Source organism: Ammodytes marinus, assembly GCF_949987685.1.
Source record: "Ammodytes marinus genome assembly, chromosome: 23".
NCBI classification, from domain to species: domain Eukaryota; kingdom Metazoa; phylum Chordata; class Actinopteri; order Uranoscopiformes; family Ammodytidae; genus Ammodytes; species Ammodytes marinus.
The window spans coordinates 3,550,609-3,578,084 of NC_137227.1; the positions used below are offsets into that span (position 1 = coordinate 3,550,609).

The window sequence follows — 27,476 nt, forward strand, 5'->3', positions numbered from 1 at the left end:
ATACTAGTCGTTGTGTCCCTGACTCGAAAGCCCCTCCTCCGTCCCCTCTGAAAACACCAGGGTGAAACCACCCCATAGCTTAGCAAGCAAAGGTTAAGTCAATCATGTAACCCCTCTAAACAGCCATCATGGAGAATAGCCAAAGGGTAATTGGACCAGTTGATTTGTTTGTCCTTTTCCTTTAAATGGATTGGTAAAGTGGATGGAACAAATGACAGCCTGCAGGGTTTGGATGAACCGCCCGTAAAATATATATCTCACGTTGCTACCTGTACACCTGTGAGTTGTTATTTTTTTGCATATTCTTAATTTTATTAGTTGAGCAACAATAGGATTTATTTCCGAAGTTAGACATTGCCAATTAAAAGCAAGCGGACAGATCTTAAATGCAATTATGTGAAATAATGAAAAATATGCTAAACACGTCTGCAGCAGCTGACTCAACTTTGATGATGGATGTGCCTGTTGCTCGACAAAAGAAAAACAATCCAATAAAAATGCAGCGCAGTTTGTACAGCGCCCATAAAGAAGTGTGCGTGTATCTGTGTGTGTCTGTGTGTGTGTGTGTCTGTGTCTGTGTGTGTTTACTGCAGATATACACACTCCTGCACTTAACAAAATGAAGAAACTACTTCAATATTTTACAGCATTTCCAAATGGCACCCTGTTGGCGCCACTTTAAAGCATAAATACCTGCACAAGACAGACACACAGAGACTGAGAGACCACTAAGATACCTAACATAACTTAGATTCTCCAAATGTATGGACAGCTTTATACCCATATGATCGGATAATCAAAGACAAGCAGCACGCCATAACTGCTAGAAACTGAACACCACCAAACAACAGCATGTTGTAGGTCTGCTCAGTCAAAATCTTGTATCGTCAAAATTAACTGATCCATAACTGAATTTTTAAGTATATTAAAAGTCATGATAACTTAACTAACCAATAGCTCCTACAACAACCACTGATGTTTGTGGTACAGCTTAGAAACCCTAGTGCCAACCGGTTGACCCAGCAGAGCCGAGACGTGTTGATTACACAAAGTGAACAGAGAACAATGGTCAACAAACTGAACCCAGGTCAGTGCTGACACTAACTCCCTCTGCTGCCAGGCCATCAATCCCCATCAAGGACAAAGAGAAGAAGAAAACTTTGTTAGATGGATATCAGTGCTGCTGAGACAATCTCTGCACCACCCACCCCCCCTGATAATAGCACACGGCGCGTCCAAATTGACACAGTGTGCAATCTCTGTTCGGGTAATGGTATATTTGTGAATGTCTGAATGTCTGTGTGTGTGTGTGTGTGTGTGTGTGTGTGTGTGTGTGTGTGTGTGTGTGTGTGTGTGTGTGTGTGTGTGTGTGTGTGTGTGTGTGTGTGTGTGTGTGTGTGTGTTAATGAAGGTGTACGGGTTTGGGATTCGGGCTGAGGGAGAGGAAATAATTATTCATCATGTTGTGACACACTGATTAGTCTGCATCCTACGAGTGTAAATATGAATTGTCATACGTGTGATAAAAAGTTCAAGGTGTGTGGGTTATGCCCAACATGCAGCAAAACTAAATCAGACCAGAACATTTGAAGATTAATATATGATGTATTTCTACACAAATATTAGAATGTCTCTCAAGATCATTGTGTCATATTCTTCGCCAAGTTGAGTCCACATGTAGCCAGTAATGAAATTATTATAAGAGCCTTGGGATAGTTAGCAGAATAACATGCATATTTACACATACCAGTCCAGCTACAGCTAACAATAAATGAGGGGAGGTGTGTGTCTGTCTGTCCTTGGAATTTCTCAACAACCATTTATCCGACCTACTTGACACTTTGCCAGTGTGTGGCTGAGCATCCAAGGGAATGCATTGCCAAGTGTGAGGTTATCTAGAACGGTGGTTCCGTAATAACAAAACTGCAGAAAGCCCGTCTATTGAGCCACATTTTGGTGTTCTGCCAAAAAAAGTCCACAACGGGCACTGCATTAGTTCTTAATTAAAACTGAAAGTCATTCCCCATACATTACTCTCCAGGCATTGCTGGCTTGCTCATATTCAATGTACGATTCTCTGGTGATTGTGGTCGAGGCTGACGCAAGGATCCTGTTATATTTCTCCCAACAATGGAGTGCCAGTGGCTCAGAGAGGCTGTTAATAAACTACAGTTTCAGCTCTGAAGGCAATATTACAATGTGCAGCAGCAGAAGTGATCTGAAGAGCGGTACAGTTCCCTGCAGGCTAGATGTGATACCCTACGGCTTGCAATGTGTGGTCTGCTTCTACAACTTGATCACAACAAAGCTCCCAGTCCCCTCTTTGCTGCCAGATGTTGCCACAGTAGAAAAGTGTGATAGTGTACAAAATAGCCGAGAACACGCTCTCAGCTCAGTGTACTCTCCTGCAATTGGAACGTTGCCATCTTAAGTCTGTGGGTTGCCGGTTGAGAAAAGCCCTCAGCATTTACCACACTGACCCTGCGTTCCATATCGCATACTTTTTTCTTTTTACTACACTACATACTAAAGTACAGAAGAGTTTTAGGGCCACAGGAGAGAAAAAAAAATCAGATAAGGACGTTTTTTTCCATTATGTCGAGAAATGTCAAGAATAAAGACGAATACTTCAAAATTCTATTGGGGTTAGTGGGGCATTTATGTATCTTCAGCATACTACAACTGACTTGCATGTATTGGGACATCCTAAATCTTTTTCTGGCATACCAAAGAGTAGGGAAGTATGGGGATTGGAAAGCAGGGATAGGCTTTAAGACTTTTATCTCCAATATGCCTGAGTGGAGCTGCTCAAGTGGCTGGCAGGAGAAGGGTGTGATTGTACTGGGCAGCTCTCAGCTGTGAACATATCTGACTGTGAGTGTTAAGCAGAGCGGCCACCCTCACTGAAACACCTCCAGAGAGCTTTTATACAGACAAAAGAGGGAGAAGGTTAACTTACCACTGCTAACATGGATTGTCGTTTCAAGAATATAAAGTTATAGTTCTTCTTTATGTGTGAGTGTTGTGTTGGCATGAACAGGAAGCAGTGCAGTAGCTGGACATTAAAGGTGAAGTAAGCAATATATTTATGTAAATATACTGTATGTGTTAAATCTCCCTATATTTATACAGGGATCACGTATATGATGCTGGTACAAATCCTTCCCAATGTCTGTGTTGATGTTTTTTTATCAAGTTGTATTGCACTTACGGATCTGAGAGGATGCTAGATAACTTGCTGCTTGAAGACCGCATTGCATTAATGTGGTGACGTAGGGACGAGCGAGGGGAATGCTAACTGCAGTCACTGACAGGAAGTTAGCTAAACTGACCATTCCGCTTACTGAACCTTTAAGTTATTTTTCAAGCAAAAAGGCCAGTTTTTCTCAATGTAAGGATTAAATGCTTTTTCTTCATCATATATGATAGTAAAATCAATATATGTGAGTTTTGCACAATTGGATTGTAACAACGTGAATCATCAAAGACAGATTTCAGTCCCAGCTCAACAAACATGTAGGCCTACTGTGGCTGACATCATTTTAACGTCTCCAAATTGCTCACAGCTGTGAATGTCATGTGTTTACATGTTTGAAAAGACCTGTGATCTCTCATCATTTTCAAGACCATTTCCCTAATTTCAGTCCTGTGTTCAATCCCTTTTGCGATATGTCTTCAAAACGCATCCACAACATCAATTGTATTGATTGCTTGTCAGATAACCAAAGGCTCAGGTATCAGATATTCTGTGAGTAATCATACGGTGAGACACCTCTGTGAAAGGCAGATCACATCGACGGCCATGTTTGACATGTGTATCATCTCATCTGGGATTAAAATCAATAGCATGTTGGCTGGGTTTGTTGATGCAGAGGGGAGGGGAAAGCAGGTTTCAGTCTCACCGGCCTTTAGCGAAGCATGTTTAAGCCATAGTATGTAACTTCTGGTCCCCATGAGGAATTCCGAGTAATTATAACAACACTGTTGCTGCACATGGATTTTATACCTTCTGCTATATAATAAATCCAGGTTTTCTAAGAAGCAGAATCAACAACTGAAACATTTTGTGGGTGCTTCTTGAGCTTCTGCACCAGTGTCACGGGAGAGACGCCAGTTTGTTAACGCTTTTTTGAGAGTTTTGTGGAGCTGATTCAGCTATATCAACTGTGTCCAATCGTTTGGAAATGGATTGAATGCAACCGACATTCATTCATATGAACAAAGTTACGCACTAATAGCTTTAACTGTTGCGCTGAGCATAAGCATTTAAAATAACACAACCATGGTCAATCCACAAACACTAACACCTCCGTGCTCCATTCTAAATACTTTTATCGGGATCAGGTCAGCTTTTTCCAGCTACACACTTGTTACACAACACAACCACGTTTCTCACCCTCTCTAGTATGCATTGAAGCCCTCTTGATTGATTATCCTAACTAGACAATGAGGCGTGTTTACTAAACAGATGTCTGATGGATGAGCTCAAAGTGTTTACTATGCTGCTCTACCTGATTTAATGCAGTAGATCTAAACTAAACAGTTTATTTAGGCTTGAAGTGCTCGGTGCCAAGTGAGCCTAAAGGCCAGGACACACCGGCCCAACTACTGACCGTCGCCAGAAAATGGAGTCTGCCGATGCAGGCAGCTTCATTCTCCCCGACACGGACGAAAAAATGCGAGGAACACACTGAGCCGACTACCCACTTGCCGTACGATCTGCGCTTGCGCCGGATGACATTAAGTAGCTGTTAACATAATGTAGGCTGTCATTATAATGGAGAGAATGCATGCTGCAGACACACACACACACACACACACACACACACACACACACACACACACACACACACACACACACACACACACACACACACACACACACACACACACACACACACACACACACACACACACACACACACCTGTGGCCGCTCCTCGCCCAAACTACCAAGACTATTTCTGAAAAAACATGTGCACGGAAAATCTAATGCTGTGTGCTGATTGTGTTTAGCCTACATAACAATCGAACAATCTCCGATTTTACCGAGCTTCCTAAATCATGTTTGACAAAAGTGAAACTAATATCTGCTCCGCTGCCGTGGCAGAGCAGAGACGGGCTAGCCCTCCACCAATCAGATTACTCCGGCTGAAAGACTGCCCGACGCCGATTGAACATGTTGAATCGTCTGAAAAAAAGCCCTACGACGGCCGACGTCACTGAACACACCAAACAGATTTGTGTCCCCGCCCCCTCCGACGCCCGATTATTGGGCCGGTGTGTCCTGGCCTTAACACTGTCCTTACTTAGAAGAGAATGATGGGTAATTTGAGCTAATTAACATGACTGTTCACACATCTTATATACTATGTACACAGAAAGAGAAGAAGGACCCACACAAATTAGGAAAGTAATCAACTCGGATGCCTTTATATTAAGTAGTAGTCTCCCTTCTCCCAGCTCTAGACATTGAATCAGAACTTGCCTCTTAAGGCAAGACAGTCCATTTGTCTTTCAGAAATATTTGAATCAATATGCCAGTCTGGCAATAATTAACTTATTATACGTAAATTTGCATCTCTTTAAAAACTAAAACATCTACTAGTTGGATGAAGCCAGAGTTAATATTTCTTCTTTTTTACAACTTTTTTGCAGAACAGATTTTGGATACGGTCTATTATCGTTATATAAATAAAAGAATACCATGTACAGGTCTTAAAAATGCATTTTCCGCATGTTTTTTTAAGAATGAAATGTATCATACATCAGATACAACATATGAAAACATCCTTCTGTAATAACCGTCATGATAGAGCTTATTATTATGGAAAGTTCATCTGGTGTAAATGCTTTACAAGTTTTTGATTTGGAGTATTGAAAAATTATATATACAGACACAAACAGACAAGGTTCAGTCAAATAAACTCGTGAATGTACATGTTGGACCTGTGATGTATACTAGTTTGAAAGAAGACATGTTATAAAAGCAACATAGACAAAAACCTCAGAATTGACCAGTGCTTGGAAACACAATCTTTTTACCTGCAGGCTCTCACTTAAACTTGAATTTTTCAAATTGCTGTCTTAGAAACTAAGTTTGTTTATAAGAGTTCTAGCTACCAAAGCCTGTCAAGGGAACATTAAGCTTGACATTGAGCCGGATTACTGACATCAATCAAGCTGTGATCTTCCCTATTTCTGCGTCCTCTCCCTCCATCATGTGTCTTACCCTCTGAGAAGCTGATGAGCCCCAGCAGGTGCAGCAGCTTGATGGAAGCGAACACCAGCACCACGATGCCCACTGTCTGCAGCCCCTCCGTCTCCCATATGGCGCTCAGCATTACTCCCCCCTCGGTGCGCTCCGAGCCCCCGCCATACCCTGACCCTAACCCGGAGCCTAGCCCGGAGCCCGAGCCAGCTTCCTCGACCTCTGGACCAGAGCTGCCTCCTGGCCCTACGCTCCAGTTCCCCTGCACCCACTCCAGCGCTACAACCCAGCACACGCGCAGGGGAGGGGGGGGGGGGGGGGCGAACACACCCTGCTGGCAACCGCCTCCTAAAGCCCACACCCCCTTTACTTAATCCAGTCTGGGGTCAGGTTAAAATGAGCCAGAAAGGTTGGCCATGTCCAGACGTCATGTAGGATCTCTCTGATCTCCAAAGGGTCAACTGGCAATTTTAAAAACTGGACAAGGAGTGAAGTCCAACCATTCTGATCGCAACACTTTCTTCTTCTTCTCTTCTGAAATAAAGGGTTGAAAGCAGTGGAGTAAACTCTGCTCCTCTGGAACAGTTAGTGGCTCTGTCTGGCTCTTTCAAGCGCACTGCCTGCCTCACTGCAAAGGGAGGGAAGATAGGAGCGAGTGTATATGAGTGAGGGAGTGAGGGAGGGAGGGAGAGAGGCTAGGGAGGGAGGGCAGATGAGACCCAGGCAGAGGGGAGGTGTCGGGCCATACACTGGAAGATACGCGGCTGGCCTTGAATCAGCTATACGTGTACAGACAGTCTGTAGAAAAAGATGGTGAAAAGCAAACACATGTGCACTGGATGATCGCACCAGGATATGTCAAAACACCACACCATTTAAATGTATGACTCAAAACTTTTGAGTCATTGTGTTGTGTGCTAAGACATTGATACTGTATTGTCAGTAAATCATCACCATTATATTCCAGGCTACAGGAAGGATTGAAGTTGAAGACTATGAGAAAAAATGGAGGGGGAAAAAAAGAGTCCACTGAGAAAAAAGCAGGATGGACAGCCAAAAACTGTAGCTTTCTCATAAAGTGTTCATTTTAAATCTACTTTCATCAAACCAACAAAATAAATATCTCGTGCTTCAAACTAGTGCTGAAACCAGGCTTTCAGAAAGCTTAGTTATATGGTCATTTTCTCTATAAAAAAAGGGTTAAAGCAATGAGAAACCCCAATGCGTACAAACATTAATCAATGAAACCAGAACGGGTGAAACGTTTTTTAAAAGAATACGTTCTATGAAGACACCACCATCTACTGTCCCTCTGTAGTCATAGTCCTTATCATCCACCACCAGATGATTTTTCCACAAATCTATAGAAAACAACGTCTGAAATAACTCAATTCGATACAGCCATTGCAGCACAGATAATTAACCCAGCTAAAGTAACGCTCAAAACATCCAAAAAACGCTGATTTTCCCCTGCTTGTAAAACATTGACAGTGAAGTCAGCTGTAGTACATCATTGATGTAAATGCACAAAGCCACTTTTAATTACAGTCAACAACAATTGTGTGCAATTTAAGCACCGGGAAAAGAGACGCCACTCACTCGATTGCTCCATGATGAATGTTCAATAAGAGGCTGCTGCTTACTCCATGGATGGAAGAGAAAAAAAAGCATTTTCTCACCAACACAGAATAGAAACTAGGGGACGTAATTCTATTGAGAAAATTATAATAATAACTTAGCATGATGCCGTTTGAAAAAGTCAATAATATTCTGCAGACACATCTTACTTAGTATGGATGGCCATGTGAGGAGTCCTTGCTATGTGGCTCTCATCCACAGACAGTGAAGAATACATATTGAAAATAAAGACTGCATGGATTTGTGGGAAATATGAAGGGGGGGTTAAAAAGTAAATTTGAATTGTTTTCAATATCAAAGAGACGTTTGTGTGTGTGTGTGTGTGAAATGTTTAATAAATGTTGACTTTAACATTAAAGCTGCTATAATATATATTTTATTATATTAACAACTGATGGAATAACTATGTGCAATGTGAAACGTGCCTTTCGTTGTGACAAGCCCACAGAAAATTACCACCGGATTTTGCAATTCCTCCTCAGTTCTACAGACCATGCTAACTCTTATATATTATATTGTATATTATTATATTATATTAGTTTTGGTTTCCCAGTCAAAGCGCTCTCATTACCATAGTTTCCAGATGCTGTTTTCAGTAAACGAAGCACTAAAAAATCCACTGAACACTGCCTTTCCAACACCAAACAACTAATAGGCCACGCTAGCAACTATAGCCTGTGAACATAGTGGAGCATTTTGCAGCTAATAGAGCCACATATTATTCACCAGAGTCACCAGGCCTTAAAGGAGAGTGAATAATGACTTCATCAATGACAAGAAACACAACCTCTAAATGAATGCTAATGTTCCTCTGTAGCTAATGGATGTGTAACTAAGCAGATGTTCACCATATCAACTTTTAAGAAGGTGATGTATGGACGTATATACAGCTTGTTTTCGGTGTACCCAAATGGCCAAAAAACCTTGTCTTTGCAGGCCTTATTGCTTGTGAAACTGTCTGAAGAACAATATACCTTTGAATTGGGTTCATTTTAATCAGCACAATTCTACTTCAACAAGAGTGGGAAAACACAATGGAACCTAATTCTAAATGGTAATGCCTCCCAATAGTAAGTCGATCAAAGTCGATAACAAAGCCCCATGGGGAAGAATCGCTGGCTAGGTTCAAAGCATTAGCCAGCTGTCGTGTACAGTGTATTGGGGTGTAAGCTGACCTAACTGTTGGAAAGAATCCTGCGCTGCCTGCAACATCCAGTATAAATGTGGGCACTGGCACTACATCAATGGAGCCACAGTCCCAATCACATGCCCATTCAAGCCACCGTGGCAAGCCGAGGTTCAGTTTTCCCTGAATGCAGCCAAGCCTTTCCAAAGCCAGAGGGATGCACTGCCTCAGGCCTTATGCTGATATGGCTTGGCACTCCTAACAGTCCCTTTAAAACTGATGGTTAATAAAACATGGACAATTATTGACCAATCACAAGCATCATGGAGATACCGTAAATAATTCATTTTTGAAGCAATGTGGATAGAGGTGAGAGGGTGAGAAATATGAGAAAATGTGCCATGATTCTTTCAACACCACTGACAGGTAAATATTACACCCCACATATTGCTCCATTAATGTCACACAAATCCTGGACAACCCCCACTCTAGCACAGTTTAAAGCATGGCAGTTCAGTCAGATGGAGAAACAAAACGTTTCAGCTTGTATGGAGCCGACAGTGCTATTTTGATCTGAACGTTTGAAATAACACAATTATTTTGGTGAAGAGAATTGGAAAAAGAAAATAGAGGAGAGTGTTGAAATTTTTTATGACGTGAAACAAACATTTGCGGGGAAAAGTTCTCCTGAATGGGTGTTATTTTGGAGGGTGATTTGGAACACTCATGACTTCGTGATGTCACTGACTTTTAAACAGAGGACGTCTAACTGGAATTTATGGGTCGAAAAAAAAATTGCATCCAAAAAAATGTTGAGGGACAAAACTGCAGCCTTTGTTCATCTGCCTCTGTGGACTGATAGTCATTGATCTTGGAATGAATTACATATGTTTCTCAGTCTTTGCTGCCATCTGTCTAGCCACTTTTCATTCTCAATATTCAAATTGACAAAGATTTCATTTCATTTCATTTAACTTTTATTTATCCTCGAGAGACCAATTGAGGAGTGACCCTCATTTTCAATGGTGTCGAGTTCAAACAAATTCCAAGGAAAAACAACAATGCATACACAATATTCAATGCAAATACATCAAATACACAACAACAGGTGAAGAGAACAAAAAACAAAAAAACAATTGAAACTATCAATTGATGCTATCACTCATTGCCTTAGCATAGTCGACAGGACCAACAGTAAGTTTCCACTGTCTCACAAGCAGTGGCTATGTTAAATATAATATATATATAGTAACAGAAACAAACTGAAAAGCTGTTTATTATAATGCATAAAAAGCCAACTTATCTACACTGTTGTTACTGGCAAGGACACGTAGGACCTGACAGTATAAAATTTAACAACACAGGTGCAGGAGGAATTTGAATGAGACTTTTCCTGCAGCCTCTAGATTTTTACGAGTTTTTCTTTTTTCACACGGCGCCAAATTGCGCTATAACCAAACAACCTCTGAGAAATGTCCATTAAGTATTTGGAACAAGTGTTTTCTTTCTTAAGGCTTAAGTGAGCCTGTGTTAAAAGTACGGGGACTGGAGAAAGGGGAGCCATGTAATCAATCAAAATGCAAACGCTGATATGTGTACGGCGGCCGGGCGATGAGATCATGTTTACAGATCAGCTTAGGGTACAAAGTGGGTGATATAATTAGGCGACACCTGCAGCGGTTTACCCAGGCATGCAAAGCGGGCATTAGTGTTTGGGGTTGTGTGTTTTTTCCGAGGCACATTTAAATGAGGCTGTCATGTTTACTCAAGCGGCACCTGTGAAGGGGGGGAAGGCAATTATAAGCTGTGAACCCTTAGTGGAGCAGCATTGTGCAATCAACCATGGAGGGCCACGGGGTGATTCCCTACTTGAGGACTTAGTTTGAGGACTCTGGATAAGTCACTATGGTAAGTGCGTATACATGTGTACATGCATACGAGACTTCACAATTTTCGAATAGTATAAGTATGACTAAACCTTTTCCCCTTTATATTGGAACATATGATACCGTCCATCAAATGTTATCAAGATAATATATAAATTATATAAGTGATATATTATTTGCAGATCCCTCGGTGATGTCACATCACACATGGTAGTATGTATAGAAATCACACAATCTTTTACCCACATGAATCAGTGTTATCCAGTCGAAATGAGTCGCTCGCTGCACAGAGGATTAAACTCCAACTATTATGATGAATCATTACATTTCTTTATAATAAGGGCTGAAAATGAACAGCTTCTCACTCGGGATATTATTCTGTTTTTCCTTGCCAAATGTAGCCTAAAGGTTTGTCACTTTGTTTTATACGTCGTAAAACACAAAACGAGCTGTTCAAAGACAAGATTTTTTACACAAGTTCTCTTCAGTTTTAATGCCCCAAAATATGCAAAAATAGGCGAGGAGGAGACATATTCTTTGTGTTACAACGTTTAAAACAAAGTGACACACTTTTAGGCTACATTTGGCAAGGAAAACAGAATAATATCCCGAGTGAGAAGCTGTTCATTGTGCCCAATTTGAATGGGTACATAATTGTAACAGGGTTTAGTGGCTTCACACTGCAAATCACACCAAGATATTCTAATAAAAATTAAGCTTCAAATTTTTCTCTTGAAAAATGTTAACTTTCTTTTAGTGAATGCCAATCATGTTCACAAGACATGCTAGTCTTCTGTCTACGACAGGACCCCGAGATTTCTATCAACACCCTAATTCATTCCAAATGATTACCTCTAGTGTAAAAAAAGGGAAAAGTCAATAGCATTGTCTGCAAACTGACAGTAGCACAAAGCTCAATGCAGTGTGCTGGAGCTGATAACATTGACCTGCTATCTCTAGCCATATTAGCTCTGGCACCGCTGTTTGACAGCTCACCCTTTGCAACACGTAGTGAAAAAAGGAACGACATGCTTGCCTTTGCAGGGGCCGGCCTGTCATTTGATTTACGGTTGTGCCATCCCCTCAGCTGCAAAGTGCCAGTCAAACTGATCTTAACAGTGCAAAGGCCAATGGAGGATATGCATTAGCAGGAACAGTAAAAACAAAAAAAACAGAGGACAAGAGGAACATAAAATGGCAGACAGAGAACAGGAAAACTGGAGCCAGTGTCCGCAGGATGACATACGACAGCTGTAGTTTGTTCAGCAAGAAACTGATGCTGAGAGGAAATCAATAAAGTCTGCTACTTTTTAAAGGAATCATTCATTTGGGAATACAACTTTTGAGGCACTATGTGGGAACAGGGCCTCTGCTTAGTGAAGTAGAGAGAAGTATAGAGAGTTTATTAAACAACAATAATAATATAAAGTGTACAGTAACGGATTGATTCAAGCCACTGGTTATATAGCTATGCAGATGATATGTTCAATTTCCAGGCTTATTAAAAACACAAATCTGATTCATACTATTAGGAATTTATGTAAATGACTGCCTATCATTCAGTGTACTGCTGAGTTGGGTACACCACCAAAGAGACCCAGATTTGACGAATTGAGCTAAAGCAAGAACATTGGTGTATATTGGATGTGTACTCGAAATGGAGAATGATGACTCCTCTGGGATAGCTACAGTATATTGCTGTTTCAGCTTGATGGGTGAAGCAGGTATTTTTGTCTGACACGTTAGCAATAAGAACTTGCAACACTGATGTAGTGAGAGCTTTTCTGCTGTGTGTTTGCACCAGAGTCTGTATCATAGATCAATGGAACATTTTTAACTACTTAGCTGAAATGTGCGTGTAAAAAAAAAATCATCTCACTGATAAAACCATTGCTCCATAATGATATTAATGATTCAAAACTCCACACACACAGGTACACAAAATCACCCTTGAAGAATAATATCAACACTCTTGGTGACTCATTCTATTTTGTCCATTTGCTCCCATGCCTTATTGGAAAGGTTCAGCATATCCACAAAAGCCACCCATGAAAACAGGCAACCCATCTGACTTTTGGCGTACCATGATTGTAATTTATGCACTACTCCTGCATGCTGTGGGTCATACATAATCTTAGCATAAAAATTGAATAAAAAACAATTTATTTACACCCTTCTAGGCAGGTTAAAAGGTAAAACTCACGAAGAACAAAATGAAAAATAATCTACATTAAACTCTAACCAATGAATTCATCTATGCCTGACTCTGAGGCAACCTTTTGGTCTAGGTGTGAATAATCTCCCAATACTGAATATTTCGGTCGGTAATTGTGTGGAGACATCCCTTACCAATATTAAATGATAGAAAATAAATGATTGCAGTTGTTTTTTTCATAGCTCTATGAAGTGGGGCAGGCGGTAGAATATCATACAAGATTTAATAACCCCTGCGAGTTTTTTTTTTAAAAAGTACCCAAAGTTATTAACAAATAATTTTCCTGAAATCCAAAACCCATGTTAATGAACAGGGTTGATGAGAATGACACTGTATGGTCTGGTAAACTCAGTGGACATTATTCATCGTGGAAAAATACAGAATCCACAGTCCACAGCAGCAGGGCTCTCTACTTATACTAAAAAACTTTAACCCCAGAACTTGGCAAAAAATAATTGGTCACCATATTTTATATATCTAGTATTGGAGTGTTATATTGGGACGTGGCAAAGTTAGAGAGAGTGAGAATTTCAGATTTTTTTTTCATGTTTTAGCCAATGCTTTCACACATCCCTTATATAACTATTTATTATCAGTGCATAACAAACGGCAATAGGATTTGACAGTGTAAAAGAAAAATGTTAAATAAAGCAGATCAGACTTAAGCTTTTATGATTTTAGACAAGGCAGTAGCTTCAAAGTTGCGCATTCTGCATAACACGTTTCTACTGCTGACAAATTGTGAAACGTCTCTCGCTTTTAGGCCCAATCAAAGGGTCGTAAAGCAAATCCAAACTGCAATTAAAAAGGGGCTCATGTTGAAAGGATATGGACGTCTGTTAAAAAAAGCATTGGGAAGGCAGCAAAAACAATGATAATGTTGGCAAGCTGAATCGGAACGCTCACTAACTCAGGACTGAAGAGACTTGTTCAGGATGTTAACGGATTTATTTTTTTTATTTTACAAATAATGAAACAGATGGTTTGGAGCTGGATTCTTTAGAGCAGGGGTGTCCAAACTTTTTTCACTGAGGGCCACATACAGAAAAATCTACGAAGGGCCGGGCCACTCTGCAAAAATAACACATTTATCAGGACATGTAGCTGCTCTGATGTTTAGTTTCATAGTGTCTTCGTAAATTGTAATCCTTCTTCACGGCAACACTTTCCTTGCACATTAAACAGACACATGCCCCCTCTTGTTAAATGCCATTGATACACCCAGTGTTTTCTGCTTTTGCATCCAATGTCCTGCTGGGTGAAAATAGTAGCCAGCCGAGATCCCGACCCTCCTAGGGGAGTCCGGGGGTATGCCCCCCCGGGAGATTTTTTAAAGTTTTTAAAGTGAAATGCATAAATCTGGTGCACTTTGAGAGGCAAATTAAGAGGCTAAAGCTGAATAATTTTTTATGAAAAAAAAATTGAGACACTGTCAGATGAATTAGAAGCTATTGGAGAAGGACACATGGATTTTCCATAATAATATTAATTTAAGGCGAGACACCCCAGGTGAATAGGGATTTTTTTTTAACTTGTAGATATCATCACGAAACTTTGCCAGTTGATTACTGACACTAACACAATTGTTTTTTGTATTACATGTTTTTCTTTAGTATTATATTAAATGTGCAAATATGGCAATATTTAACCAATTATGCGTAAATTTGGGTCATTTTTCGAGAAAAAATTTGAGATGTTGGATAAAGCCAGAGTTAAAATCTCTATTTTATTTTAAGCACATATTAGTTTCTAAGGTTTTTACAGAACAGATTTTGGATACAGCCTTTTTTCATTTAATAAATCAAAAAATACTATGTACATGTCTTAGAAATGCATTTTAGGCATGTTTTTAGGAGGAAAATGTATCATAAATCAGACAATTAACTATATATTAACAAATCCTTCTGTAAAAACCTTTAAAATAGTGCTATGAATGATTATAGAAAGTTTGGTTGATGTCAGTGGTCTAGAAGTTGAGATATCTTTCGCAGAGTATTGGAAATAGCTCATTTTGAGAAAACGGCCGTTAAAGATAACAACGTGAATTCTGCTGATAATCACTGATGATAGCTAGAGTAATTTATTGAATTAGGCCCTACACCCTTCAATGCCATATAGGCCTACCACTGCTTAACATATAAACCATAGCATAGTAACATTTACATCCACATGCTAATTTAAACGTGATTCATTTATTATTAGCCACTGTCTGTCAACCTGCTCCGGAGTCGGCACAGACGCTCTCTCTCCCCACCATGTCCCCTCTGATCCTCTGACAGTCTGTGTCTCTCCGACGTGATCGGCGTGATTTACATGTCTTTAACACGTCTCCCCTTCAAATGGCGATCATGTAGTGTCCGTAGCCAATTGATTAAGTTTTTTTTTTTGTGTTGGTTTGGCATATTTTCGACGTTTTTCCCATTTTATTTTGTGATTTTCGAGCTACCGCGGCTAGCATCACGTGATGCCTTTTAGCGAATCACATCGTCAGAAATGTGCATTAGCCAATGAGGTCGCGTTCCTAGCATTGAATCCCTCCTCACACTTTCACGATTGGTTACTGATACAAAGGAAATGACCATATTTGGAGCAGATAACGTTGTTCTTGAGATTCAGAGCTTTCCAACAGTACCATGGTTATTATGATTCATACAGCGGTCGCGGTGCTGTATGTTACGTTAGAATGCTCACTTTTGACGAATTTAGGAGCAAAATACAGACGCAAGCAGTCAAAGTTTAGTAAAATAAACACCTAAAACGTATATTTTGGACCTTTTATCCATACTAGTATGAAAGAAGAGATGTTATGGAAGCTAAATAGACACAAATCTCAAAATTGACCAGTGCTTGAAAAAACGATGTTTTTGCCTGCCGTGTCTCGCCTTAAAATAAAATAATATGCAGGGTCCTCTGGGATGGGCTTGGTGCTCTTTTTCTTTTATGGGACATATTTCTCTGTAATATAATGAGTGCATTTAAATTATTTAAAAATTAAAAGGACCATATTACATTATATTTTTTAAAATGTGCCACGGGCCAATCAATCAGTTTTGACACCCCTGCACTAGTGGGTTACTAAGAAATGCAAAAAAAAAAAAAAAAAAAAAAAAAAAAATTCTTTTTTCCAAAGGGCCATATTACATTATATTTTCAAAATCGGCCGCGGGCCAATAAAAAGCGGGCCGCGGGCCGCAGTTGGCCCGCGGGCCGTAGTTTGGACACCCCTGCTTTAGAGCTATTTGAATCTACTATAGCATATGTATTATAATATCTGTCCAAGAAAATCAACTTCACTAAACTCAAACAAAGATAACTACTATGTACTGGTGTCCTTATCAACAAGGTGGATTTAAAGGTCGAGTCAGCGATTCTGGAACACTTGCTGTCAAAATGACGTTTTACTTTCAGGGCACACACCGTACGGACAGGTAGCGGATAGTGAGGAGGATAAATACACTGAATTTGACAAAAAAGTGATTTTGAGAACAAGCTTTCTCCAAAATCAGTCACCCCACCTTTAAGTTCATGTATTATATTCACTGGCCTCTGAAATCACCTCCACTAGATTCAAAGCAAGGTAGTTCAGAGATAATTATGTACCAGTGACCTTATCAACAATGTGGCTTAACTATAAATATCACAACAGTTCCAACTCAAGTGATTTTCAATCAAGATCAATCTGCCCTTTTACAAGTCTGCCAGCAGAGAGAAATCCCAGCAGTGTACATGTGACCTCCCTTATCATCGACATGATTGATGACAGAGGCATGAGGAAACACCACTAACAGTGTTTCATCTAATGGAAAAGCTATGAGGCACAACATTGCGCCGTTAATGCCCTGCTGAGCCTCCAGGCTATTATGAAAAAGTATAATAAATTGTAGAGTTTTTAATATTCCGCCGCTGAATAATGTCATACTAATTTGTTTAGAATGTAAAAAGGGAGCAATAAAGAGCATGTTAGGGACGCTTACATGAATAGGCATTACACTACAAATATATTAAAAAAAACAAAAAAAAACAGATGGGTTTGATTTCTAACTAACGTATGCACAAACATGCCATTTTCATAACAGAACAATGCCAGGATTCACATTAGTCAAGTTAATTTTATCTCTCTATTCAATCACTTGCTTTTCTGTCTTTCTATATTGCTTTTGAGACATTTATACTGTATTTGACAGCACCCTTGTAATGATGGAACTTTTACAATATACGCTTGTCAAGTGTCAGTTAAGAAGAAGGCCTTTGAATGCATCTCAGAAGAGTGAGAAAAATCACTAACGTGGGTCAGGCTCAGCTTGCAAATATTTATAATAAGCAAGCACTTAAGGGCTATGTGCCATTTTCAACGGTGCTGACACAGTCAAACAGTGTAAAGACCTTATACACTCCTGCAGCCTACATGTATACATTTTATACTCTGCACTTTGCTTTTAAAACACATTGTGTGATTTGCTGGGCAATTGTATGTGTTTTACTCTAGGTTTACAACTGTTATTTAGTCATGCTGCAGTTGTCAAAAAGTGGGGAACTTACAATAGCAGAATAGCAGCATGTGTGACTGGACATTGAACTTTGGTTCCCTCTGCTGGCACATCTGCTAACTCTCACATGTTCTTCAGTAAGCTAGTATGTTTACAAAGTGAAAGCATGTATTCTTAAATCCATGAAGTTCAATTAGCAACAATACTAGCAAGAACCAAATTATATAATATTCTTTCATTACCAACAGAAAAATAAGCCCTTTAGCTAATAGACGGTTTCTGAGCTTGACATGTATTCCAACGCTCTGTTCATGCTGGCATTGTTCATGCAAATACTATGAAATATAGTAGCTCTATCCATGACACTATACAGTAAGCGTCTCCTACACCAATACATTGTGTGTTGTAAATCCCCTGTGTGCATTAAGACATCATCTTAGCAAGTCAAATTATGATGCAAAAATATCGCCCCTCCATTGTTCATTCACATTATGAAAATATGATGTGTATGTTATATATAAAGTGCAAACCACATGCTTCCTTTGATAAAATAGATATGTTCAAATTGAGTGTATTGTTGAAGCCATGCACAGCTCAGGCCGGTGTTCAAATCCCCACATACCAGTATGTCTCCCTGAGCGGTTTCTCAATTTGCTATGTTGATCCATGGCATTATGTCCTGGCCAACATAGCCATACACTTCTGATATAAAACACATTACTTAGTGAGTCAAAAGGCACACTGAATGTATAGCCTGATCCCTAAATACAGCCCGGTTGCTTCGGTAAGGATCTATTGTGATTAAAACCTGTGACAAAGGGAAGATAAAATACTATAGCAACACTAAACCAACAGACAGTATGGGGCCCAGGTGGCTCGAGACATTGGAGTGACATGTTTGACTAGTGGCAAAGAGAGTGCACTGCATTTGACATTTAGGTGCAAGAAATGTTATGTTTTAACTAATAGTTGCTGAAAGTGGCTTAAAGTACACAACGCACTTTTCAAAAATGGCCATGTGAATATAAATAGGTCAGCACTTTTTTTGAAGGAATTCATTCCCCTTTCCCTAAACATTTGCAGACACCAAGTTGAATTGGACTCACTCTTTAGATCCCCTTCCCTGGCTACATAAAAGCCACACCTCCAGCTGGGGGACTGATTAGTAAAATAACTGCCTTATCAAAGGCTGCGCCTGTCAGCTGTCACATGGCCGTACGCTAGTGGCACGCCGCTGTCACTCACTGTCACGCCACGAAAGAGAGGCACAGACACTGAATAGAGACATGTGTGTCTGGCTGTGTAACAAGTGTATTTACAACTGAAAGAGTATTAAGATGCCTTCAAAAATCTTGGTTTCTGCATTATATATCGGCCATCTGCTGACCTGCTCTGTGAATATTTGCATCGGCCATTGGAAAAACCCATATCGGTGAACCACTGGTAATTCATTTGTCATTTAAATAAGCACATGACACACTTATTTATCAAGTCTGCATGTCATATCAAATTGATGATCATAATGGACTTCCTGGCTTGGAGCTGCTCAAACATTCAGACATCAATCATCAGGTTTTTAATGAAAAGGCGTCTGTCATTTTTCTGGCACAGTTTTTCTTTACAAAGTTGGAATCAGTAATAATTTAAATCTCTCATTTTTAATGTACTGTGAAGGCAAAACATATGCAGGAATGTAACGTAACCCTGTTATTTCAGATTGTGAAAGTGTGAGGAGACATTGTGCACACTGGGAGCATTTTGCTGGAAGTTCAGCACTCGTTAACGCAACGGAAAAAAAACATTTAAAGCTGCAAAAAAGAAGCCTTACATGACTACAGTAAATAAGAGCAATAGAGCACAGCTTGAACCAAAACATTCACAACTTCTCCCATTGGAACTTAAAGGAATACTTCACCAATACGGAACCGGCATTCTAGCATTATAAAATCGCTATTATAATTTAATGAATGACGTTTTTTGTTCCCTCAGTCTTCCCTCAGTCTTCCCTTGGCCCAGCTGTCCTGTTAATCCTAACCCTACATTTTGATGTCACACATGGGAAAATGTAGGGTTAAACAGTGAGACCATAAAACACTCTTTCTGCCTTTTCTCAGGCTACGATGAACCGATTTCTAAGATGTTTGCACATTTATACTACATAGGATCTCAGTGTTCAATACACCTTTATATTCCCACCGGTGAAGTAGGTCTTTAAGCAAGACGATTTTTCAATTCAAAATTTTCCAACGAGCAGCATCAACGTCTTTTAGTCTTACTGGTTGGAAGATGTTTGTGAAGCTGTGACCAGCCATGTGGCAAACTGGCATGGCAGCCTGTACAGAACGTACAGCATATCAATAACAGGTGGTCATCAGTGCTAGAAAAGACCCAACTCCTGAATATTACATTCACATTTTGGAGGGGAAGGAATCAGTATGGCAATTCTCCAGTGGGTATGGATTCAAGCATGGTTCTCCGCTAAGCTACATGGAAAAGATAGCCAAACCATAACACAGTCAAGTTCCACAGTATCTGTAATAGATCTGCAGCATTTATGTGAACACAAATAACTACCACATGACATAGACATACCCTGTTTCCCCCACCTCTATTCCTCAACTGTCTCGATCTCATTTTGGATAAACAAGCTAGCCAACCCAAAATGCTTTCACATCCAATCCAATCTAATTTAATCCAAAACAAATAAACTAGCCATCAGTGAAAACTAAGTTTCAACATGTTGGAGGAGAATCGCAACCTTGAAATTATTTTGAGACAGTCAGGAGTGGAATCATTAAAAGCATAACGTCAGATTATAATATTTGGTCTGCATAATTTATCGTGACTGTGGAACCAGTCAGGTTAATCATGCAGCCCCCGTGTGCATGACATAAGTGAAATGTTTTGTGTTCTGTAATGACCCAAAGGGATGAAACAATGTTATGCTATTACTCTGGGTTTAAGGGCAACGCCAAAACTTACAGCAAGTTTTTTCAATGCAGTGTAATACCTCTTTGAATGTTAATAGTACCGCTGCACTGTTTCAGTACCGGATACACCGTACAAGACTACATCCAACTCCATATGGTTTTTAAACTTGGGCAGCAACAAGTGGTCGATCGATTACCAGAAGAAAGAAAAAAAAGCCATCTCTTCCAAACATGAAAGGAGTATTCCGGTTTGCTTACCGTCATCGCCGTCATCTAACAAACCAAACTGCTCCAGCACCTTGACAAAGAGGACCACAACCACGAGCACTGCTATCATCTCCAGTCCCTCCAAGTTCATAGTGACCATGTCGGAGCGCTCTCACAGCCTGCCCATGGCCACAGACACACAAGCCCTGTCTGCATGCTCAGTTAACTCATTTAAAGAGCCCGACATGCCTGGGTTTGACCAGAGAGAGACCGCCACTAGTCCGAAAGGGAGGGAAGGAGGGAGGGAGGGATGGAGGGAGAGAGGGAGGGAAGGGATGTGAGGATGAGAGAGGAAGGAGGCGGGAGATGGAGTGGCAAGGCGGAAAGCCAAGGAGGTGGGAATGGGGAATAAATGGGTGAAATGGATGATTGTGAGGAAGAGTAATGATTTTTGGGGGAAGCCTGGAGAAGGAGAATGAGAGATGGCTGTGATCCACCAGTTGCTTTGACAAAAAGAGAACTAATGTGTGCTCACTATTCACCAACATGCTGTAATTCTACACATTTAACTATATATCAGCCTAAAACAAATGAGCTACTTTGTTTTTGACCCTGGCTGAAATATCGTACATGGATTGCCAAGACATTTTGTATCGACATTCATGGTCCAGAGGAAATTATAATTCATTTAAGTGACTTTGGTGATCCCCTGACTTTGCCTTTGGTGCCACCAAAATGTGTCATTTTAAATGAAAGGGTGAGGGGTTGATGGTGGAGTCGGGGCTTGTTGAGAAAGCTTGTCGTCAAAAAATCACTTTGTCAAAATGAGTTAATATCTCCTCTCGTCAGCTGTACTGTATAAGTTATTATCAAATGTTAGCTTGCCTAACGAGGCTAAACTGAAGGTGACCACGCTGAACATTTTACATTCTAAACCTCAGCATTCAAGCAACATATTAGCATAGTAGCTTAAAGTGTAGCCTCACACAGCCACTAGCATGTTTTTGGACTCTTAATCTTGTTAAATAAATGAAAACTTTCTAATCTCTATATAAGAATGTTTGCTGGTATGAAAAAAATATAGCAGCATCTCCTCTTCATCAGTTTTCCATAAAAGTGAGAAGAAAAGTCAATAAGGATATTCAGGACATGCAAAATACTTCAATCAATAGAAATAAATATAGAAAAAGCTTAACAGACGTCTGTGAAGATATAATAAACCCACATTATCCCTGTGGTCTGAAAAAGGCACAGTTTATCACAAACTGATTCCCTGTCGGAATAATAGCAGCAAATCACAGCCCAAGTGCTGCAGCAATTTCTCTGGCACAAAGAACACCATCCAATACACCATGCGGTGTCTAACTATTCTCATTCCACTTTGAGAATACACTCTGTTGAGGGGACTATTAACGGCTATGATTTAGTTGAGACTATACTACAGCTGTATCCCATTCGAGAGGCTGCATCCTTCTACGGATGCGGTCTTTGAAGGCCATAGCCTGTGAAGGCCGATTCGAAGGCCGAACGAGCGTTGTTAAAGGGGTAGTTCAGGATTTTAGACATAGGGCCTTATTCCCAAGTTAGCCTTGGTGTTCTTTATCAGTGGAGACCGTTTTCAACACATTTAATTCAGTCCTTCTAGTTGCAGAGTGCGCTCGTGCTAAGATAGCGCACGGCATCGGGGGGATACCAGCCTGCTACTAAAACAGTCTTACCCACTCCACAGTACACCCGAGGCCAATCAATTATAACGCCAGACTATCGATGTAAATGTCTGTGTTGATAGAATAATTTTAGAAATAAAACCAACCTCGCATCGCATGAATTATGGCATTTTGAGGGACTACTTTCTTAGCAGCAGCGGACTTTTACTTTGCTGTGTAACCGAATCACTACAGCAGAAAGTAAACAGAGCAGCGTGGGACAGAAACTGAAACTGCACTGCCACCAGTCTACCGTCATTCTGTCCCGGTTCTCTGCTGCAGCTCCAGCGGGGGCTGTCTCTACAGACGCTCTTTCTCTTTCTGCCCTTTGAGCATCCCTCTCAATTCTTCATCAGTGTATTCCGGCTCGTACAGGTACGGGCAGCAGCAGGTAAACAAACTATTATAGAGCCTGTAACCTAGGTATTAGTCCGCCGCTGCCGCAGCCTACAAGGAATAAAGTCCCTCAAAATGCAATATGCGAGGTTGGTTTTATTTCTAAAATTATTCTATCAACACAGACATTTACATCGATAGTCTGGCTTTATAATTGATTGGCCTCGGGTGTACTGTGGAGTGGGTAAGACTGTTTTAGTAGCAGGCTAGGTATCCCCCCGATGCCGTGCGCTAGCTTAGCACGAGCGCACTCTGCAACTAGAAGGACTGAATTAAATGTGTTGAAAACTGTCTCCACTGATAAAGAACACCAAGGCTAACTTGGGAATAAGGCCCTATGTCTAAAATCCTGAACTACCCCTTTAAGGCGAGACACCCCAGGTGAATAGGGATTTTTTTTTAACTTATAGATATCATCATGAAACTTTGCCAGTTGATTACTGACACTAACACAATAATTTTTTGTATTACATGTTTTTCTTTAGTATTTTATTAAATATGCAAATATGGCAATATTTAACCAATTATGCGTAAATTTGGGTCATTTTTCGAGAAACATTTTGAGATGTTGGATAAAGCCAGAGTTAGAATCTCTATTTTATTTTAACCACATATTAGTTTCTAAAGTTTTTACACAACAGATTTTGGATACAGCCTTTTTTCATTTAATAAATCAAAAAAGACTATGTACATGTCTTAGAAATGCATTTTCGGCATGTTTTTAGGAGGAAAATGTATCATAAATCAGACAATTCACAATATATTAACAAATCCTTGTGTACAAACCTTTAAAATAGTGCTATAAATGATCATATAAAGTTTGGTTGATGTCAGTGGTCTAGAAGTTGAGATATCTTTCGCAGAGTATTGGAAAAAGCTCATTTTGAGAAAACGGCCGTTAAAGATAACAACGTGAATTCTGCTGATAATCACTGATTATAGCTAGAGTAATTTATTGAATTAGGCCCTACACCCCTCAATGCCATATAGGCCTACCACTGCTTAACATATATAAACCATAGCATAGTAACATTTACATCCACATGCTAATTTAAACGTGGTTAATTCATTATTAGCCACTGTCTGTCAACCTGCTCCTGTCGGCACAGACGCTCTCTCTCTCCCCACCATCTCCCCTCTGATCGTCTGACAGTCTGTGTCTCTCCGACGTGATCGGCGTGATTTACATGTCTTTAACACTTCTCCCCTTCAAATGGTGATCATGTAATGTCCGTAGCCAATTGATTAAGTATTTTTTTTGTCTTGGTTTGGCATATTTTCGACGTTTTTCCCATTTTATTTTGTGATTTTCGAGCTACCCGGGGCTAGCATCACGTGATGCCTTTTAGCGAATCACATCGTCAGAAATGTGCATTAGCCAATGAGGTCGCTTTCCTAGCATTGAATCCCTCCTCACACTTTCACGATTGGTCACTGATACAAAGGAAATTACCATATTTGGATCAGATAACGTTGTTCTTGAGATTCAGAGCTTTCCAACAGTACCATGGTTATTATGATTCATACAGCGGTCGCGGTGCTGTATGTTACGTTAGAATGCTCACTTTTGACAAATTTAGGAGCAAAATACAGACGCAAGCAGTCAAAGTTTAGTAAAATAAACACCTAAAACGTATATGTTGGACCTTTTATCCATACTAGTATGAAAGAAGAGATGTTATGGAAGCTAAATAGACACAAATCTCAAAGTTGACCAGTGCTTAAAAAAACGGTGTTTTTGCCTGCCGTGTCTCGCCTTAAACGAGATGTTGCTGTTTTGTTATTTTTTATTTTATTTTATGCCATCTCTGAAAAAAACGCAATCAATCTTGGGATATGTTGGGCCGCGAAGGATACATCTGTTGGACCCTTCAAAACCGTGAAACGAAGGCTGCATTTCTCGGCCGCATATGAAGGAGCCTTCCAAATGGAACAAGCCTTTGCGCGTCGCTATGACGCAATCGGTCTTCAAATGCAGCCTTCGTAGGCTGCGGCTGCTCGATTGAGATACACCTACAGAAGCTGAGGGCAGACTGATGGTTGTACAATGTCAGCTGTGGAAGTAACCTGTGTGTGACCTCACCATCCCCCTGGACTTAAAATAAAGCACAAGAGCTGAAGGGAGAGATGACAGAGGGAGAGGTCAGAGAGAGAAAGACAACGCAAAGAAAATACTCTGCAGGTGTCAGCTTCAGACAGAGAAAAATTATTAATCTGGTGTATCCTGATTCTCTTACTTGATAGCACTGCTTTAGATTTTAAATAGCCCCCCCCCCCACACCAATATCCAGTATTAAAGGTGGAGTCAGCAATTCTGGATCAAAACGTTTTTTTGGTCAAAATCAGTGAATACCTCCTCACGATCCGCTACCTGTACGTTCTGTGTGTGCGCAACGAAAACAAATCCAGTGTTAATATACAGCCTAGGCTCTGTAAACGAGCATGTATCTAGCTAAGGTGGGCCTAAATTTGTTTACATACCAGTTTACAGATCCTAGGCTGTGTATTTACATCAGATTTTTTTTTATCGCTCACAAACAGTCCGTACAGGTATCGGATCGTGAGGAGATATTCACCGATTTTTTTTTACAAGCATTCTCCAGAATCACTGACTCCACCTTTAAAAAAATAAGATACATTAAGATTTCAACATATACAATATTGAAGTAGTCCTTTGTGTGCCTTTTAAATCCAGAATATGAATACCAGTTTCCCCCATTCACTGCATCAATAAACACACTGGCATCAATAGACACACTGACATTTCCAGGATTAACAGTGTGACCTGGATGTGTCTTAGAATTGGGCCAAACAAATTGATCATATCTGCCGGCCAAAAGCAGAGGAAAAAGGGCTTGTGGCTTATATCAAAGCTTAACAAGTACTTCATGAAAGGTAAAATCAACCATGGACTGCTCCAAAAAACACAGCAAGGAGACCCTGCCAGGACACTCTTTGCCTGCTGTAGAAAGAAAAAGTGCCAAATGAAGTACTATGATTCAAAGCTGCCACACAGATAAGGTCTCTAGCACAGCCTCTCTCTGGGATGGAACTGTTACCACATTTCATCTCCACAGCCTGTCAGCTCAAAGGGGAATTGTTTGGACAGGGATTTACCATGGAAACAACCTCTGCGCCGCGCATGCTACTGACCAGCTCATTTAGCCCACAATCAGTTACTTTAAAAAAAAAAAAAAATTTGCAGCTGAGCAACAGCCAAATATAGCTCCTGTGGCCCTAGAGTGAAATGTGTGTGTGTGTGTGTGTGTGTGTGTGTGTGTGTGTGTGTGTGTGTGTGTGTGTGTGTGTGTGTGTGTGTGTGTGTGTGTGTGTGTGTGTGTGTGTGTGTGTGTGTGTGTGTGTGTGTGTGTGTGTGTGTGTCTTTGGAAATTACAAGACAGGCAACTGGGTAGGAAGCGCCAACATATGATAATCGGACAGGAATATAATGACTATTGGGAGTTTTTGAATATTAAAATAATGTGCTCAATCTTCTCAACACTGATATCAGAAAATGGCCGCTAATCTCAGATAAACTTTCTCCACTTTACCAGCATCTGCTCTACAATCACCTCACAGCATTGCATAGGGTGTAATCAAGTCCCCTTGGCTGACGGTAATGAAAATAATCGAGGTTTATGCAAGTCATCAAGCACACAGTATGCTGTATCAATCAGTGAGTGATTGGTGATGATGGTTGTTGCCAGTGTGACGCATTGTATTGTGTTGTTCAAAGCATTGGGAGCATTGTACTGTAGGCGGCAGGGTATGAAAAATGCACTGGGTCGTAGGAGTATCACATGAGCAGTCCCAAAATTTGAAAGGTCACCTAATTCTGTTGTTATTAATATGGGTCCCCAAGGTATGAGAAAATCTGACTGGTGGTTAGATTCAAACCGTCTTGAAGATTAATCTGTTAGAAATGTATGAGGATATCTATAAAGGAAAAAAAAGTCCCATTCACCACGTACAGTAGTGTGATACTAGTGTAACCTGTTGTGGTCATTTTCAGGACTTGCCCCCCGGATAGAGATTGTCACACATCACATGTTGTTCAATGGGGTCATATTAGTCTATAGCAGTTGAGATATTCTTCGCTAAATGAAGCGCATACAAATTTTACCCAGGACCTCCACTAAATGGCATAGTGAAAAAAATAAAGTTTATTTTGGACACTACACCATAAAAACAGCTTCTAGTAGAAACCCAAAATAAGATTTTGAACCAGAAAATGAGCCTGATATGTGACCTTTACTAGCTCAGTGAGTCATTTATACCCATTAGGTATTGTGAGAATTATGATAATGATTGTGAGAATACACAATGTAAACTGGATGAGATTATATATTGATATTTAAATACAAAATAGGAATAGGAAACATAGTGTCTATGTTAAAGGATATTTTTTTAAATTGTTGTTATTGTTAGCAAATCCCATTTAAACAACCCAACAATATCAATTACTTTTTCCCACTGGCAAGTATTGCTTGTGTAGCTAGAGCCTGATATCTCTATTCCTCTGTACCTCATACCTCTATTGATGTAAAACAATATATATATTACAATTATCCACACTGGATGACATGTTACTTCAATACTATCAATGTAGGCACTATAGTTCATTTGAATCATCCAATCCCTATTTAACTCAAAGTGAGAACAACTGCGGATGGAGG

The 27,476-nt window shown here is 40.1% G+C and overlaps 1 protein-coding gene across 3 annotated transcripts in view; it reads right to left on the reverse strand.

The window, feature by feature from the left end:
* Window positions 1-27,476, reverse strand: part of kcnip4a (potassium voltage-gated channel interacting protein 4a) — a gene marked incomplete at its 5' end in the record, with an annotated part of 138,495 nt that overhangs the window by 24,159 nt on the left and 86,860 nt on the right. Inside the window, one exon of one of the 3 annotated variants that reach the window (XM_080052210.1) lies at window positions 20,750-20,849. The exons of 1 other annotated variant lie outside the window; for it this stretch is intronic. In XM_080052210.1, coding sequence (XP_079908336.1) covers window positions 20,750-20,849 — 100 coding nt within the window. Of the gene's footprint in view, window positions 1-6,230; window positions 6,352-20,749; window positions 20,850-27,476 lie in introns of those variants that run through there. One more of the 3 variants, XM_080052211.1, reaches the window with a different exon arrangement.